The following is a 19,831-nucleotide window of genomic DNA, read 5'->3' as shown; positions in this document are numbered from 1 at the left end:
TTGATGGGGCAAACCATTATTGCTTGAAAGATTATGCTTTAGGGTCGCTTGGGTGTATACTCGTATATTTAACCCAACCTGCTAAAACAAGATTAAAATGAAATCACTAAGTAAACCGTTCGGTTATACGATTGGTGAATACCTACAGGCTGTTCGCCGGACGATATCGGCCAATTGTTCGGAACTGTCAAATCTTTGTTCTAACTGACAGGCCGATATCGTCCGGCGGACTTATAGTCAGTGGGCCCCTTTAGACTGATCGATATCATAAAGCACTAAACAGTCCCACTTCGCATTAGCATACTTCAATGTCTATAAACTTATCTGGATAACTTAAGCTGACTTAAGATACGTCTCAAGTTTCTCTGCCGTAAAGCCCAGCATCTCAGATTTACTACGACTATCTAAAAGCATTGTAGTGTTATTTCCACTCGGCTCGCTAAAACCCGGCTTCGTGTCACTTCAAATCGGTTTCCACGCAGATTTGCAACAGCTTTAAGTCATAAACATAAACATTAAGACTGGCATATTAGCGTGAAAAAATACGCTTGCAATCTTTACGTCGAGGCAATTCCATTTAACATTTGTGCTTTCAGGCAAAATATACCAATGCATCCGTTGCCAGAAAGGCGCCACCGACATTAGAATACAATTGGATATCATCCTTATGGGCTACTGATACAGTGGCGTTTTTTCTCTGAAAACCATGAATTTTTACCACAAGTATTACAATTTTTATGAACGCTAAAGTTATCTTTGCCTTATTGCGTTGGGAAACGCAAATGTCAAACCGGCATTTAAGCCTCAGGGAGCGATGCCATCGCTCAAGAAAGATTGTTTTTGAGTGCAAAAATATTAATTGGCTGACAATTTATGACTGTCTTGTAATGGATAAGTTCTGAGAATTGATTTTTACTTGAGTGTTTTACTTACTGTCCATATATTCGTGGTTTTTTTAAGATACTGACAAGATGACATACAGATACACAGAGTACCTATAAATGGAGTTCAAATTATAATAAATATAATCAAATAGAGTCATTTGTACTTAAAGTTGTTCAGAATTAACATAACACAAGTCAAGTTACATGAACAACAATTTCAAGCCTACCCCATTATTAATTGCTTCGATCCTTCCCCATATTGCAATCATTTGAGCATTGTTTTTTTTAATAGCTTGATAATTTATTTTCATCAATCTTGTTCCAGATCTGCCGGCCGAACATAAACTGCACCGCGCCCGAGAACAAATGGCGGTACATCGTGGACTTTGAATGTCTTCGCACGGACGAGCCCAAACTCATCAAGGAGATGCGGCTCTCGTTCCCTAGCGGGCATTCTTCCTTCTCCGCGTATACTATGCTGTATTTCTCAGTAAGTACAAAGATAGATATAACTTCGTAATAGATGCATACAGTCTAAGGAAAAAACGTGCCTCGAAAATCACGAAAGTTTGACTCTCGATCAGATGGCGCCAGTACCTTTGGCCTAGTCTCATATAGATGGCGTTGACGGTTTCGTTTGTTATTTAACAATTTTAACGCATATCAGTGAAAGAACATGGGTCAAAATCATTAAAATAATTAATGCAAATAACAAAAAACCTTTATCCATATTTAAATACATTTTATCGTATTTTTATAAATCTTCATTTTTAGTTCTATAATATTATATCCTCTTTGGTAAGTATAATAGGGTAGTTGACATTTTATTATGGTATCAGTCGATCAGGATTGTTTTGAGGATCAAATTTCTGTATGGGACCCATTGTCTTAAAGCAATACAAAAGTCACAAATGTTGGTCAAAGTCTGGCATCGCCACTTTACTGAGCAAACGCTCTCTCACAAATGGCAACACATCGTGACGTCACTGTGTCACTGCTTAGAAGCCGTTTCGATGTATGGAAAACAAGGAAATTGCGATTTTGTCGGTGAAATGTTGCGTTTATGTATATTGTTGCTATACAATATTTTTTTTATATAAAATGTAAGGAATCGAATGGTACCGTTATTTTTTTCCTGTTTGAAAGTTAAAAAAAATGTTTTTTTTTCGAAACTGAGGCCTTGTATTTTTTTATTATTTCCATATATTTTTTAAGTTTCCAATTTATTGTGATAAATTGCTCATTTTCTATCTATTTAACTAGATTTAGTTATAAAATTCAACATGTGTCAACTTCTCTGACAATTAAAGGGCATGTTCCTAGCGAAATTTGAACCTAATCGGTACAGGAAGATGGTATATACATATGTACTTTAAAGGTGAAGTCTGCTGGGTTACCATATTGACGAAGAGCGATCCCAAGTATAGTATAGTATAGGTTATACTATATAATTGTCCGGATAAACTTTTATTCTTCCTTTTAATTTTAAAGATAGGTACTATCCGCTGTTGGCAATAACTATGTAAAATTACACCTTCTGACGCTGCTCTTAATTTACAAATTTGCACCAATTGCTCGTAAGTTTAAAGCAATACCATATTCCTTTTCTAGATGTGCAATCTCTGCCTTGGATCTTTCCCGATCATTTGCAATAACGACTTCGCATTGCGCTAAAAACTTCCAAAGATCCTCTCTTGATATTATTTTCCTTATTTTTCCAGTTCTACCTCCACAAGCGCTTCACCTGGCGTGGCTCCAAGCTGCTCCGTCACGCCATCCAGTTCGTGCTGATCATGCTGGCATGGTACACCGTCATGACACGAATATCCGACTATAAGCACCACTGGAGCGACGTGTTGGCCGGCTTCAGCATCGGGCTGCTGGTGGCCGTGATTGTTGTAAGTAAAAAAACAAAAAAGGAAGTACATACATTGGATTATCCATTTCCTCATCATTAATCAACTATCCATACTATAATATTATAAATGCGAAAGTTTGTCTGTCTGTCTTTCTGTCTGTGTGTTCCCTCTTCACGCTTAAACCGCTGAATCGATTTGGCGTAGAGGTAGGTTGAGTCCCTGAGAAGGACATAGGATAGTTTTTATCCCGAAAATCATCCCTTAAGAAAGTGAAAAGCGGGGTGGAATTGAGATAATTAATGAAGTGCCTGCTAATTTGTGTGCATAATATGCTCAAATTGAATGATTGCTATGAGAATTTTTCCAGGCGCTATACTTACTTTAGCTGCTGTTACTAAGTCCACGCAGACGTAGTCGCGGGCAAAAGCTAGTACCTAATAAATAGTTAATCGTTTCGAATCAAAATTAATCCCACGTTGTTTTATCATTCATCTTATACGGTTACACAGGTCTTTGGTGCAGGTTATTAGTGAACTAACTCGTTTTTTCTCCAATTCCAGTTCACATTCGTGTCAAACCTCCGCAAGACACCACGGAACCGGCAACCCGTCAGCCACCACGACTCCGAGCTGCAGACCAACGGCAACGGCAACACCCGCTCGGCCTCCAGTTGGCGCGTTTGACAGTGCGACGACGAGTGACCGCAGCAGGTCATCTCCCACGAGTATTGAACCGCAAGTGTAGCTTAATTGAACTCTTGATTATAACGCCATCTGTGTTCGGTACTTGGAACTACGGCAACAGTTATTGTTTGTTTACAAATAAACGGCAAAACCTACACGACTTCAAGTTAGCGCGTCTGACAGGAAATTGGCGTCAAAAGTAATCTTACGAGTATTGAACCACCGATGACGACATAATTATTTGATGTTAGAAAAAGGAGGCAGCTAATGATATCAACGCCATCTGTGCTTGATACTCGGAACTACGATGCAACTTAGACTGAAGGAGAACCGTAATTATGAATATCGATTTCACTATTTTAATTTAGATTTTATTGTGCGAGGTGGCTAAAATATTTGTCGATGGCTAATGCAAGTTCATACTAGATTCAGTCTTAAATACAAGCGGTAGATGGCAGTGTTAAAACATTGTATCGTAGACTTCAGTAAATATGATTTAAATAGATAGAGAGTAGTTAGTACCATCGCCCACACTGTTAACTGACCGACATCGATCTTATGCCTTTTGTAATAAGGTCCACCGATGTACAGTTAGGAGTGTTGCTGTTTGTACAGTAGCCATCAGATATATCGGAGCGGCCGAGGGACTCAAAAATATCTGAACACGCACCTAGCGCCATGACAATAGAGGCGTGTTCAGATATTTGTGAGCACCTCGGCCGCTCCGATATATCTGATGGCGACTGTACTACAATAGTAAAAATTATATTCAAAAACCTATACTTAGTTGATTTTTTGAACTTTTTGAGTCCGTCATCTAGATAAGCGGTTATTTTCTACATTTCTTCTCTTTATGTATGTATTAGTTATTTATGTCACGTAGAAACTTTCTGAAACTTAGTTTTTCTTCGACATAATGTCGACTTCATTAGTTTTAATAAAGGTCTAAGTTCCCTTTTGACTTTTTCGATTTAAAAATGATTATTTTAAAGTAACGAGTCTCTAAAAATTATTAGTCAAGTAAATGCACCGATTTAATTATAATAATATAGAAAGTGTATAGAAAATATTGGTGTAGCTGCTTTAGAAAAAATACAGTACAATTATAAATGCTATTTTATGTTATAAGTTGACTTGATTCGGTTATAAGGCGATTTCTGAAGTTGGAATTAAAAACTGGTTCATTCATTAGCCGAGTGAAAATTTCCTTATAATTATTTAAGAATAGGTACTATACTACTTAAAGTTTTTCGTGCAATGTGTTATTTATATATTTATACACTATTTATTCCTATACAAGCTTTCATTTAGGGTTTGTATGAATAATTTAAAGTACAATTTATTAGTTTTAATATTAGCATTGCCTGTAAATAATTTATTTCAATCGGTACGAATTTTAAGGCAGTTTAATGCATTTATTTCTTTAAAACATATGCACAGCTCATTTATTTACTTTACTATAGAATATAGATAAATGATAACAGACGTACGAGCGAAGCAACACGAATTGTACATATTCGAACTAGATGGCGCTGCACAGCGTTTTACGATTTTCAAGACTTGGCGTTTACCAATTTATCACATTAACTGCCAGCGCGCTACGAGCGTAGCTGATAGCATGTTTTTCCCCGTTTGTAGCGAAAAGCGCGTACGAACAAAGAACCTGCCTAGCGGGTCATTGGCAGTGAATGTGTTAAACACAAAACTCATACCGCGATGCAGCGCCATCTAGTTGCTAAAACTGCGTCTATTATAGTTATTTGTTTATGAATATATAATTGTAGAATAAGATACCTCTGGTCTAGAAGACTCGGGGCATGTATTTGATACTGTGATATAGAGATGTAAAGATATTGCAGACTGGTGAACAGTGTAAAAATATTGCAGACTGGTGAGCAGTGTAAAAATATTGCAGACTGGTGAGCAGTGTAAAAATATTGCAGACTGGTGAGCAGTGTAAACGCTTTTTAATGTGCGAGAAATAGGAAATATGTAAGGTGCGTTGGGGTAATATTGAAAAGGTTTTTCATGCTTGGTAAGATGAAATGTAGCCCGTAATATGCTTCGGCATACGGACGATTTCTTGTCTTAGGCCTCATGAAAAACCGTTTCAATCTTACCCCAACGCACCTTAGTTGTTTTATTGTTTTGAAAAGTTCTTTCACTATTATTTACGATGAGAAAACACACTTTCGAATTTTTTACTCAATTCTACTGTTTTTTCATATTGTCTTAATTTATTGTCTATATATTCTTTATTTATTTTCAGCTTCACTCGCCAAGCTTTTTTAACTGAAAATATTAGTCTTAATATCAGTATCAGGTGTTTTCCATATTTTTCTCGGCCACTTAGTTCTCAGTATAATAATAGTAGTGAAAAAGCTTATTGATTCCCACCCATATTACCCAAAACGTAAGGGTTATATAATGCAAGTCTCCCTTTCCCACTAGTTTAGTTAGAAAGAGACAATACTAAGGATTTCAGATGTACATTAGTTTAAAATTGTGACTTTTTTAACGGTCGACGTAAACATGCCATTGTGGCCTTAAATTATAAACATAATAAAAATTAAAATATATATTTAGATGAGTTCCGCTTTGTACATATCTTGTTAGTTAAGTTTTGGTTAATTTTATTTTACATTAAGATGAATTATTTATGTAGGTGTTAAATAATTTAAAATATACTGGTTGTTGGAGTTTATTGGTCATTTTATTTGACTGAAGTTTTATCATCTGGATTTCAGACTATTAGTCGATAAATACGAAATGAAAGAGTAGAGTTAAATATTAAAGAACTCTTATAAAACATGAAAGAGCAATGTCACTAGATGGCACTTTACATAGCTCGATTAGCTCATATTTTAACCTTTTGTCTGTGAGGATCCTGGCCAAGTTTAAGGCATCTTTTTTTTCAACTTTTTTCGAGAACGTAGTTTTCTGCTCTATACAGCACAAGCGAGGTTTGAACCCACAATTTTTGACCACCACACACACATGAAAGGTTAAGTGCATTATTTTACCGCTGTGCCAACGTCATCTAGTAAATGTGTGTGCAGATTTAATATACAATTTTAGAATTTTACTCTAAAAATATTCTGATGAAAAGTATTTTATAAGTAAAACTTCTTTAGACGCGACTAGAGGGTAACTCAGACTTTTTTCTGACGGAAGTAACGCTCAGTAGTGAATCTAGTGACACACACAATAGGACACACGTCAGTGCCAACATAGCGATAAACGTCAAAAAAGTTTTACTTCAATCGCGCGTAAAGATTACACGCACACACTTTTTTTTAATTATGAAATCTGAGACCAGCCGATGAAAACCTACATTTTTAAAGTGACCACTAAGTTTCATACAACCATTTTAGAATTATAATTTTATTGTCAACTGTATATGTTCAAGACCTTGTATATTGTATAGCATAGCGATATGGCAGCATTTCAAAATTGTTTGTGAACGCTATAAATGATTATTTTGAACTTTACAATAATGAAAAGCATAATTTAAAATAAATAAAAATAATTTTGACATGGTTTTATTCAATTAAACACTAAATAACTAAATTCTGCGGATTTATCCAAACACTACATTTTTCCGTAGGTAATAATTATCCTTCTGAAAATAGACAATGTATATTTATTATTTATAAAATTGATTTGTAATATTAAGAAATAACTTACCCGTATGATTGTTACTATACTCCCGCCTTTTTCTACTGACAAGTTGGGTGTGTTTGAGTATACCTACCAGATTCTTTCGATTGATACTTGATACGCGTATAGACACCTCAATTTTTAAAATCAATGCTAAGATTCTCGACAATACAAAGACACATAAGTTAGATTGAGAGATTAACACAACCCAATATCACAATAGGTACTTTATTGCACAAAAGAAAACACATCGTACAAAAGGCGAACTTAATGCCATAAGGAATTGTCTACCAATCAACCTTTGAGCAAAGCAGATAAGTTGTAGGCATAGATACTTATTTGCGATAGATCGTGTAAAAACTGGCTAAAGAGTCCCCGGTCATTTTAAGACTACGTGTTGGATTGTAATGAAACTTTACACATACAATAACATATATATGAGGTATATCTAGGTCTGTAATTAGTTTATATAGCTCCAGTTTATAAAACAAACAAAATAGAGCAAAAACAAGTTTTGTATGAAAAACTTGAATTCGCTGTATTTTTTTTACTATGGTATCTGAAGCTACATAAACTAATTACAGGCATATACCTAATCTGATATTGTAAGTACAAAGTTTCAGAGCAATGTAGCTAGTCGTTTTAAAATGTGAGCGGAACTACGTTTGTATGGAGAACCGAGCTTGCCGGGGACCTTTAAACTGAAAACTGAGAGTTTTAGGGTTCTGTACCCAAAGGGTAAAAACGGGACCCTATTACTAAGACTCCGTTGTCCGTCTGTCTGTCACCAGGCTGTATCTCATGAACCGTGATAGCTAGACAGTTGAAATTTTCACAGATGATGTATTTCCGTTGCCGCTATAACAACAAATACTAAAAAGTACTCGGTGCGCGAGTCCGACGAACTTGGCCGGTTTTTTTAGGTTCGGTTCATGAGATACAGCCTGGTGACAGACAGACGGACAGTGGAGTCTTAGTAATAGGGTCCCGTTTTTACCCTTTGGGTACGGAACCCTAAAAAGTACGGAACCCTCGGTGCGCGAGTCCGACTCGCTCTTGACCGGTTTTTATAATTATAACTCATAACCGCCTACTATCCGTTTTTTATCACCTGATGACTAGGTAAGTAGGTATGTATAAGTAAAAATAAATATTATCATATTCCTAATCCACCCGACGAGGAAGTGACCACGTAATTTCACTTATCAGTGACGGTAATTCTTTTATTTATTATTCATAATCCTCAGATTGTAATGCAGATATTTAAAAAGACAACACGCAAGAACGTACTCTACATCCATCTCATTAGAGTTTATAATCCACCGAAAATAAATCGCGAATACTGACATGATTTTTATTGCGATATTGAAGGTGAATAGATTAGTCACTACTGTCACTAGTATCAGTTCAGTTGTAAGCGGTGTCCTCGCATCGCGAGACGCGTCCGCTATAATACGAGATATCGTGACTGTTTTAATACAAGTGCATTTCTTTTCTCACTTTGTTTTGTGTCATGGCGAAGGATAAAAAATGGCAGCTGCTACTGGATTTAATCGTGTTAGCGTGCGGTGAGTTTATTTTACAAATTTTACAATCGGCTCGTTAACGTAACGGTTTGTTTTCTAAATTTGTAGGTATATTTTAAAACAGAAACAATAACATCTGTAAAACCGTTTTTGATTTGGGAATCATCTCTGTAAAGTCCGTTGAAGTTTGAATTACAATTGGTTCTAATACATGCATTAGATACCTATTGGTTAATAAGTACCTACATTTTGCAGTCAGTCTTGACCGTATTTAGGAACGTCTGTTTAAGGCGGCTAAGTATCATGCTTGTGACATTTAGAATAAGCATGGCAACCATCTGTCACCCTGGAATACTTATCCAAATAGAGATACCTATATCATATCTCTACAGTTCTTGTTCAAAAGTACCTGTTACAGTCCAATTGTTCTACATAGAGAGATATCTCGTTTTGTTAAGTTGGTTAAGTTTTTAGAGAAAGGTTGATACTTTTGTCACGTTGCCTGATCCGATACTTTTCATTCTGACCGTACTACCGAGAGCAGGCTACGATGTTCCGTAGTGCAGAGTGCAGCCTTGAACAATAACGAATAATTATTCCATTCAACCGTGTAATGCGCTTGTAAAAACATTTCGTAAAAAAATTGAATCAAATTAGTTTTTGTCAAAGAAAAACGTTGGCGAATCAGCTTCTTATACAAACAATGGAATTCACCGATCAATTCTTTATACACACGAATGGCTCATGATATTTAGTATCGAATAAGCAGTTGTTTTTTCGCATATTCATATTCGTAGGTACATATATTAAATATATTAATAACGGGTCACACGTGTTTTAAGTCGAAAACGCTCGACATATTTCACTCCGTACCGAGGAGCGTCATCAGGAGCTTGCGTCGACGGTGACGGACCGGCGCAGACTTATTAATATTTAATGTCTATGTCTCACAGAAGTTTTGTCGTAGGTACATATATAAATGTTCGTGTATTGCAGTCATATAAGTACTGACAATGGCTGAAAAAATGCCCGGTCGGTGATAAAGACAAAGCATGGCACTATCTTCTCTTTCCTCTTATAGAAATCGCAATAAGACTATCTTTTTCTATCAAAGAGTGTCAGGCCCTTGGGGTAGACCATGGCACCACATCAGAGGGCCTACCGATAACCACGTTCGACGTGTTGCCTCCCTGTCACACTTACGTACGAATTTACAAGTGCGACAGAGAGGCAACACGTGGAACGTGGTTCGCGGTAGGCTCTCAGTTTGTAACTTTTGGCTCACGGAAAAGAATAAAAACAAGAAATAGTTGACCCACCCTTGAAGCTCATTTTCCCTAAGTATCTATCTTCTTTTCAGTAGGGCTAATATGGTCGGTTTTTTATCATCTGTCATCATACCTGTCACGTTCTAACAAGTATCTAAGTGGGAAAGTGACGCATGACATGACAAGTGATAAAAATGCGACCATGATACCGCCGCTGAAGTCTATTATAAATGGATAAACTTTAGGTTGAACCTTATATAATTTTTAGTACCATCCTAATATCTGCGTAATTTGACCACGTTATATAACGAACGTAATAAATAGTATTATCTGTTCATTTCTAATATCCTATGATAATTTCTATGATAATAGCTTAATAAATATCTACGTACATATAAGTAACGATAAAATAAATTAATCGTTTATTTTATCGTTACTTAAATGTATCTAGATTATGTTACCTACCTAACTTGCTCTGTTTTGCCAATAATAAAAAAACGTCTGCGATCGATGCTATTAAGCTTAGAATAAATTTAAAAGTGGAAAAATAATAGCATCGATCGCAGACGTTTCTGCTTGTTAAAAATTAATTTAGAATGGGTAGCACATCGTAACTGGTGAATTTCCAATATGACTTGGAACTCCGGTGGCCGTTTAAGAAGTGTAACACTCTTACGGTAGATGTCGCTAGGGTCCCCCTAGACCCATATAGTGGGAAGATTTGCTGTATGGATGAGGTCTTGGTGGCTCAGTTGGCAGAGCGCTGGAGTATCTATCCAGAGGCCGTGAGTTCAAGTCTCACCCAAGGCAGTAATTTTTCCACCTGTAAATTTATTCTAAGCTTAATAAAAAAACGTTTTGGTTTCGTTACTCCGCTCTTCCGTCTTTTACTTTTCTTAAGTTATAAACATGTATCATGAAAAAGATACGTATTTCATTTAAACAACTTTAAATTAAACTGATAAAAGTCACCAGCTAGCAGTTCTGACTTCTCTGCGCCAGTTCTCTCAATTAGGTTGCAAAAGCCCTTTTAGGGTGCATATGTGCAAATGCTAAAACGGGGAGAAGAAAAACTAGTTATAATTAATGTGGGCGCGTTGGGTGGATGACGTTCGAAAAATCGCGGGACACTTTTGGATGAGACTAGCCCAGCGGCCGTATCATGGTCTCATTTTTATCACTTGTCATGTTATGCGTCACTTTCGCACTTACATACTTGTTAGATCGTGACATGCATGATGACAGATGATAAAAAAACAGACCATCTTAGCCCTACACGCCCTACAGGTCCGGGATAAATGGCGTACAAGAAGAGAGGCCTATGCTCAACAGTGGGCGATTGAAGGCTAAAATGATGATGATGATTAATGTATTTATGATACGATTTAAAAATGACATGTACTTATTTGATTGTACCTTATTAATGTAACATTCAGACACGATGTAGGTAGGTATTATTGTTTATGAATAAATGAAATAAATTATTCAATATCAATAATTTGATTTTCAGTGTGCGTCCCACTACTAGTGTTAACGCAATCGCAATGGGCCCACCCGTTCGAGCGTGGTTTCTTCGTCCATGATGACTCCATACGGCTGCCGTTTATGCAGCAAAGTGTCACAGAAGTCGTCCTAGGTTTCGTCGGCTTGACACTGAATATAGCTACAGTAAGTAATCACACCTGGTTCACCTATTGTACGATGACTTCATACGGTAGCCGTTTATGCAGCAAAGCGTCACAGAAGTCGCCCTAGGTTTCGTCGGCTTGGCACTGAATATAGCTACAGTAAGTAATCACACCTGGTTTACCTACTCGTGCGGGATTACTCCATACAGTTGCCGTTTATGTAGCAAAGCGTCACAGAAGTCGCCCTAGGTCTCGTGGGGTTCGCACTGAATATAGCTACAGTAAGTAATCACACCTGGTTCACCTACTCGTGCGTGATGACTCCATACGGCAGCCGTTTAGACAGCATAGCGTCATAGAAGTCGCCCTAGGTCTTGTCGGGTTCGCACTGAATATAGCTACAGTAAGTAATAACATCTGGTTCACCTACTCGTGCGGGATTATTCCATACGGTTGCCGTTTAGACAGCAGTGTCACAAAAGTCGTTACAGAAATGTTAATGTGGTTATTTATGATATACCTAAGCTATCTTACCCGTTTCACTTTTTCGTTCATGATGACTTGACGCTATACGCTATTTGTATTGTATTATATTGTATCAGAACAATGTGTTGATATAATTATTTACAAAGTTCTTATACCCCACTTAGCTATATTTCAATTGATTGTGACTTTAATATACATTGCCAATTCGTCTGTTTCCAGATATTGATAATCGAGTACCTACAAAACCGGAGGGATAAGAATCCTAACCAGAAGTACCTCTTCGGTTTCACGGTACCAGCGTGGATGTGGCAGAGCTACACTACCATAAGAACGTTCATGTTTGGCGCCTTGTGCCAACAGCTGCTGACCAATTTGACCAAATATGTCGTCGGGACGCTTAGGCCACATTTTATGGATGTAAGTATTTAATACCCTATTGTAGAATTAAAATATAGGAGCAATAGTAGGTATTTTATCTATCAACCCAAAAACAAGAGGTAGCTCTTCGGTATCACGGTACCAGCGTGGGCGTAGCAGAGCTACACTACCTTAAGTACGTTTGGCGCCTTGTGCCAATAGCTGCTGACCAATCTGACCAAATATGTCGTCGGAACGCTTAGGCCACATTTCATGGATGTAAGTATTTAATACACAATAGTAGAATTAAAATATAGGAGCAATACTAGGTATATTATCTGAAGGGTACACGGAAAGAACATGTCTTGTCACTTTTAGAGAAAAAGCTTACTCTTGAACAACGTGCATCTTTATGACCTATCAACCTTACTCATACCAGAAAGGTTTTGCTAAGTTTTTCTGTATGTTTGTACTTCAATAACTAGTTATCCAAACATCAAGAGATAGGCCCCGAGGCCCCCGTGGGTTTTTAGAAATGGGAGTTGTCCTTCATTAGACTTATATTGACCGGGATATAGACCGTGATTACCTTTTGTATTATTTGTGAGCTCCCGATATTTCGACGCAGTTACATGCATCATGTTCACGGGTGACTGAATATAGCGGGTGGGTGTCAAAGTTGTGTAGACAGCGCTCTGTCTACCCTCATTCATTAATTCATTGTATGAAATCCTCATTCAATCATTGTATGAAAACAGTAAAGGTCTATATCCCGGTCAATATAAGTCTAGTGAAACTAACCGTGAATCATTCAAAACTCTAATTGTCCTTCATTTCCTCTTCGGTACTGTTGCCGTATTCGTGGCAAGCCGTAAGTGGCTTAAAGATACAGCTTGGCAAAAAAGAGTAGAAAATAATAGGGACGCCACTGTCTATGTAAAACGTCTTGCATATGGCAACTATTGAGTCACTTTGACGTCTCTTTTGTATGAAAACAGTAAATGTTGCCATGATAAAAAAAAATAGTTCCATTTCTACTCTTTTTTGCCAAGCTGTAAGTAAAAGAATGTTAAAAAATACATGACTGTATAGACATTTAGGCTAAAAATGTTCGCTGAAAGCTATGAAACACGATGCCGTCATAATACTGACTGGAACAAAGACAATTATGTTTTCAATGGTAAAGATAAAGTAATACCAGTTATCTATTCGCTCATCTGTTGCATTGTTTCCCTAACCATTGAGTTGTTTACGCATTAATATTTTATAGATAAGTACTACTTATCTTTACAACTTTTGATATAGGTATTACTGATTTACAACTTTTGATACGAGATTTCTAAAAGGTTTGTTTTTGTAATAGCCACTAACAAAAACAAATAAAAAAGAGCTATTATTTCAGGCAGTCAGGACCCATAGTGCATACAAAAGTAAATTGAAACTAAATTGACACTGTAAAAGATTGAGGTATTGACCTGTCATGAGTGTCATGTTAAAATGAAGTTAAAATTAAGATTGCACAATGCACATGTTTATACACTTCCATGATGTCTGTGTTAGCGTTCTTCATTTTCAAATCGATAGATATTTAGCAATGTGACAGACAGACGGACGGACGGACGGACAGAGTCGCACCATAAGGGTTTCTTTTGTACCTTTTTGGTACGGAATCCTAAAAATGGCTGACTACAAATGCTTTTTATGACATGACAGAATATAATAACTATGATTCAATCTTAAAGGGCCCACTGACTATCAGTCCGCCGGACGATATCGGCCTGTCACTTAGAACAAAAATTTGACAGTTCCGAACAAATGACAGGCCGATATCGTCCGGCGAACTGATTTTATCTAATTTAATATTTTGTATTTTTTAATTATTATTTGATATTTGAAATGTGTTTATTATTTTCTATTATTTTACTAATTGATGATGATTATTTTAATGAATTGTAGAATTTGACATGTAAAATTTTAAAGGAATATGAAGTATGAAATAATAATATGGTCAGTTAAATACTGGGTATTATCTAATATGTGCGAAGTTTTTGTTTGGGAAAACAAATTGATCAGAGCGCGTGCTGCTACAAATGTATAACATTACTTGTCATCGGTCAACTGTGAGACAAAATGTGTTCCAAAAACAAGCCGCACTATTATGGATGGTATAGAAAGGATACCAATCTGTTATGGCAGAATTGTTGCAAAAGTGACCGCTTTCAGCTTTAAATAATAGTTCCTAATCTCTCCGGTGGCGCTAGTTAGGCTCGGGGACATGAGTATAACATGAACCATATAAGGCAACAAATAACCCGACCAAATTACGTAGTTTGTTTTTGGTAGTATTTCGGTATATGGTGGCGCCGCCTAATTACTGTTTTTTGATGGACACTTTTCATACATAGAGATTTGGCTCCTTTATATAGTCTCCATGCGCACTATATTTACAAGACTGTCTGACAACTGCCTATTAAAAACGTGACAAGAATGCCAATATTTGGTGTGAACTCAGTCATTGGAACTATTTTTGTGATTTTTCGTCAATCAATGAAAAACAGTCGAGAACGACAGAGCATCAGGGTACAAGTTCTACATAATCCTTTAGCAGCTGTAGGTATGATATGAACTTCTTAGGCAACTTCAATGTTCAGTGAAGGGCCGAAGCGCATGTGGCTCTCTCCTTTTAGTTTTCCTGTGATTACCTATATTTTTAGGGTTCCGTACCCAAAGGGTAAAAACGGGACCCTATTACTAAGACTCCGCTGTCCGTCTGTCTGTCAGCAGGCTGTATCTCATGAACCGTGATAGCTAGACAGTTGAAATTTTCACAGATGATGTATTTCCTTTGCCGCTATAACAACAAATACTAAAAACATAATAAAATAAATATTTAAGTGGGGCTCCCATACAATAAACGTGATTTTTTGCCGTTTTTTGCGTAATGGTACGGAACCCTTCGTGCGCGAGTCCGACTCGCACTTGGCCGGTTTTTTATGTTTATCTCCAATTTACGATTTCAGGTATGCCGTCCCGAATACAACGAGACGTTGCCAGCGAACGCGCTGGGCTACATACAGGTCTACACTTGCGCCACCCGACTCGATCCCGCCTACCAACCCTACCTCAAAGACATGCGGCTTTCCTTCTTCAGCGCTCACTCCAGCTTCGCTATGTATGCGGCGGTGTTTTTCATTGTGAGTTCTTTTTTCTGCCTGAAATCATTTAGGGGCTTACCCCCTCTTAAATCCGCTACGGTTTTAAACCATTCTGAATCCGACCAATGACAACCGCACGATATGCCACACACTTTACTTGCGAAACTGCTAATCCTACCAAAAACATTTCATGTAAAATGTTGCCAAGACGAAACCAGCCTTACGCACTGTCAAAAAGTTATCAGTATTTAATTTTTTGAATTTTTTTGTTGTTTGTGTACTAAGAGACTAAGACTATCTTACATACCAAATTTCAGCTTCCTAGGACTTCAGGAAGTACCCTAAAGGTTTTGATGAGTGAGTGAATGAGTGACGAAATCGGGATTTTTTAGATATGAATAATATCTAAAGTATAATAGCTATGCAATTGAAATTTTTTATGCTTAATAAGTCCACTATTGGCATCATATCCCGAGAATTTTGTTTATCTGGTGTAATCCAAACCTAAGTTATGAGGGTTCAAAAAAACGACGAAGCGCTTCGAGAAAAGGTAGGTAGTGCCCTTGCGCTTCGCTTTGCCCGTCTTGGCAGTTTGCAGATTGGTAACCTGCGGTGTCAGCGTGGTTGCATTTTTATCACCTGTCACTATGCCTGTCACTTTCGCACGTACATACTTGTTAGAACGTGACAGGCATGGTAACAGGCGAGAAAAATGCTACCGTGCCAAGCCCGCTGGTAGACGAAGTCCTATAAAATATTTTTAACATCCTACAAATCTGTTTCTTTTAGCCTGAGAACGACTACAAACCTAACCTAACATTTAACACTAACTTAAACTAAATAAAATTATTATAAATAAGAAATAAGCGGTTTTGACTTATTTACAATATTAGTGGTGGTAATTGCTATAACTGTTTAAAATTTTAGGTATCTATGTCAAACGGTCTTTGAGAAAAACGCATTTAATTGATTTGCAAGACCGAAGATATTGATACCAAAATATTGATAGATTGTTGACGCGGTTTCCAGGTTTACATCCAATGTAAAGGCAAATGGCGCGGCTCTAAGCTGCTTCGTCACGCTGTCCAATTCTTCGCATTGATGGGAGCCTGGTATGTGGGGATGACGCGCGTGGTAGAAAACTTCCACCACTGGAGCGACGTTGCTGTAGGCTTCATTAATGGCGCCATCTTTGGACTTTTGGTGGTGAGTAGTTACTTTCTTCAATCCTTTGATGGTCAAAAACCCTTACATATTGTGAACTTAAAGGCACATAGTGAGGCTCCTCCGTCACGCTGTTTAATTATTTAAAAACCTGGTACGTGGGATTTTTGCATATTTGGAGGAGAGGAGATATTTTGATACTGTCATTCACACTTTGGACGCTAAGAACCCTTCTTCGTGTTTAAAGGCAATGACGAGGCTCGAAGTTGCCACGCTGTTCAAACAGCAAACACATAATTATAACGTGTGGTATATCAGAATAAATGTGAAATGGATGGCGATAAGTACTAGACTGTGAACACCTCAAGAAGAAAATTGTCTATGGTCGTCCCTCTCATTCGAATACTTACTTACTACTGTGGCGCGACGACCCGAAGTGGATCTTCACTCACTCGAATACGTAATGGAAAACACAGAGATGGACATGACTTGAATTTAGATTTTCGGCAGTTTTGAATCTATTTCGTCGTAAGTTTTATTGTCATGGTGGTATTTATCTATTATCAATTTTCAGGTAATTTATATCCTAAAGCCCACTAAACGCCTGCCCGTGACCTGGCAGGACGCGCAGGGGAGCACGCTCCCGGTCGCGCGGTGACGCCCGCGGCGCCAGCGGTTCCGACTTCTGGTCGTGCTGCAGTTCATACTGATGACGATACTTAATAAATGATACCTAGTATAAATTTATAATCTAAACTAACTTTTTGTAGCTTGTGACAGTTGTTCGACCGGTGCAGTAGTAAGTGAGAAGCGATGCGATGAGTGACTTTTTTTCTTTGTCCCCCTCAGAAAACTTACTCGCATCCTTGCTCGCAGGCAGTGTTAACGGATTCGTTGTGCAAGACAACTATACGTAGTACGTTCATTGCGCTATATAAAAAATAGTCCATCGCTATAGTCTACCGCCAGATATCTGCCAAAAACTGTGTGAATCAATTCACACTCCGGCAGTGTTAGCAGCCAACATTTGTTGTGAAAGACATCTACCTATACCCAAGTATCTACAAATATAGTTATGGCAGGTGTTAAGAGGAAAGGGGACGATCGATTCTCCATACAAACGTAGTCCTCATTTTCCCCCCTGGATATCGCTATCACTTTATGGAAATATTTTAACAGAATTTTAGGTATTATACCTACTATAACTCTTATAATAATGAAAAAATCTAAAATGAAGCTATGATTAAAATACATAAAATTGTATTAAAATATTTTCAATATCCAGAAATTTAATTCTAAATTCTCTTTTTTGTATGAGTCCAGTCCAGTGACATGTACATATGCCATACGATAAATAAATAATAAATATCCAGAGAGGAAAATGGGGACTACGTTTGTATGGAAAGGCGGTTTCGTCTTAATTGTGATGGGTTCTATATCTAATTAAATGTACTTTCCTAGCGCGAAAACAGTCAGTCGCTGTCTCGCTGTATAATCTGTTGATTTCTTCCGCCGCCGGATAACTGCCAAAAACTATGAAAATGAGAATAGATTCAGTCAAAATAGCAATAATTAACTACTACGCCCATGACACGTAATAAGTTGCAGATAGTGTCAGAAACATAACTGTGAAGATAGGTACATTAGCATTACTAAAATATGACGAGGACATTAGTTAGTATCATCTTTGTTTATTTTAATTGTATAATAATCAACAAAACCGATAGTTAAAAGTTTATTTAAGTATTGTCCTGCAGGTAGTTTTATCGATGTGTTTGAACATTCTGGCGCCTAAAGAAAAACAACAAGCAGTAAGTAGTCCATAGTGTTCATTTTAATAACATTTGTTATTGTAAATTTAAAAGTGGAAAAAAGAGGCCAGAGGCCGTGCGTTCAAGTCTTACCCAAAGCAGTAATTTTTCCACTTTTAAATTTATTCTAAGCTTAATAGCATCGTTCGCAGACGTTTCTGCTTGTTAAAAATAATTTGTTATTGTGAGAAGATAATAATGTTTGTACATATTTTTAAGAGTGTGACGCATAATTTAGCTATTACTGAATATGACCTACTGTAAATATGTGCTTTATTATGTTTATTTTAGTCAGATTTTTTGTACAACACTAGGATACAATTTTTTAAATATTTGGGAGTCAAGCTAACGCAAATTTTGATGAGTTCATTAGGCCAGGAAATTAATGCCCAAAAAAAGTTATAGAGGGAAATGCTTGGAACACAATTTTTGACTTCGTAGCTTTGTTTGGACTAGTTAGGAGGTGAACATATCAAAAGCTATAAAGTCAAAAATTGTGTTCCTAGCATTTACCTCTATACCTTCTTATTGCTTGGCCTACATTCGCGTTACGAGTAATAATGATTTTACGACTTTCGCGATTCTTACGCATTATTAAATTATAAAACGGGACTTAATCGCGTCCCGTCGGAGGTAAATCTTAAAACTTAATTTCTAATTAGGAACAATTTGACAATAAAGATTTTACAGCACTTAACGCGAACCAAAATTTACCTAAATTGTAGCTTGATTTACTTGATAAGTTATTATACTAGTTAGTTATCAACAAATTGTATTCTGTTAAATCCGATAGTTATTTTATATGTAGTTTTTATTTGTAGTCTGTAGTCGATTAAACCAGACAATAAAACGCTTCTATTTTGAAAAACGAGCGATGTTGATAGTAAAATAAAGTTTGTTTCTAAGTTTCATGTTGTATTCTTAATTTTTAACCTGTTTCACGTACCTATTTGCAATAGCTAACATTTCATTTTGATTCTACCTCCACATCGATCCTTGTTTCATTTAATCGTCTACCAAATATTAAATTGACCGTAAGACCCCGCTTTGCTCGGTCCATTAAAAACGAAGGCGCTGTGCAAACACAAAAATATAGAACCATGCTATTTTAAGGAAAATTATCCATAATCTTTTGACAATGATCTTCCGTTAGCATAACAAAGCAAGTGACATCAAAAGGATAGCATAAACAAAATCATGTGTAGTCGTGAATTATAACGGCTTTCAAGGTGAGTTGAGTGCTCGAAGATTAGTCACCTATCGCTATCAGTTCAGTGCACTGGCCCGACGAAGCGCCTGTGTGGCGAAATACGCAAAAAAAACTGTAAAACAGTGTAAAAATTTAAAAGT

At 37.0% G+C, this 19,831-nt stretch overlaps 2 protein-coding genes across 5 annotated transcripts in view; both read left to right on the top strand.

The window, feature by feature from the left end:
• LOC134749431 (putative phosphatidate phosphatase) overlaps nucleotides 1–4,051 on the top strand; it is an 84,240-nt gene extending 80,189 nt beyond the window's left edge. Inside the window, exons 4-6 of the mRNA XM_063684359.1 lie at nucleotides 1,210–1,374; nucleotides 2,606–2,782; nucleotides 3,304–4,051. Coding sequence (XP_063540429.1) covers nucleotides 1,210–1,374; nucleotides 2,606–2,782; nucleotides 3,304–3,426 — 465 coding nt within the window. The 3' untranslated portion in view covers nucleotides 3,427–4,051. The remainder of the gene's footprint in view (nucleotides 1–1,209; nucleotides 1,375–2,605; nucleotides 2,783–3,303) is intronic.
• Nucleotides 4,052–8,485: 4,434 nt separating this feature from the next.
• Nucleotides 8,486–19,390, top strand: LOC134749334 (putative phosphatidate phosphatase). Of its 4 annotated transcripts, none has more exons than XM_063684249.1 (6): nucleotides 8,486–8,654; nucleotides 11,391–11,548; nucleotides 12,214–12,411; nucleotides 15,372–15,545; nucleotides 16,536–16,712; nucleotides 17,245–19,390. In XM_063684249.1, exons 1-6 carry the CDS (start codon nucleotides 8,600–8,602, stop codon nucleotides 17,326–17,328), a joined length of 846 nt encoding a protein of 281 aa, XP_063540319.1. In that variant the 5' UTR covers nucleotides 8,486–8,599; the 3' UTR covers nucleotides 17,329–19,390. The 4 variants fall into 4 exon arrangements, with proteins under 4 accessions (XP_063540319.1, XP_063540321.1, XP_063540323.1 ...); XM_063684253.1 differs by lacking the exons at nucleotides 8,486–8,654; nucleotides 11,391–11,548 and adding exons at nucleotides 11,581–11,635; nucleotides 11,758–11,789; XM_063684250.1 differs by lacking the exons at nucleotides 8,486–8,654; nucleotides 11,391–11,548 and adding exons at nucleotides 11,582–11,635; nucleotides 11,880–11,911.
• The last annotated feature ends 441 nt before the right edge of the window (nucleotides 19,391–19,831 follow it).

This window comes from Cydia strobilella, chromosome 18, assembly GCF_947568885.1.
Source record: "Cydia strobilella chromosome 18, ilCydStro3.1, whole genome shotgun sequence".
In the NCBI taxonomy this organism is placed as follows: Eukaryota; Metazoa; Arthropoda; class Insecta; order Lepidoptera; family Tortricidae; genus Cydia; species Cydia strobilella.
This window is presented reverse-complemented; position numbering and strand designations above follow the sequence as displayed.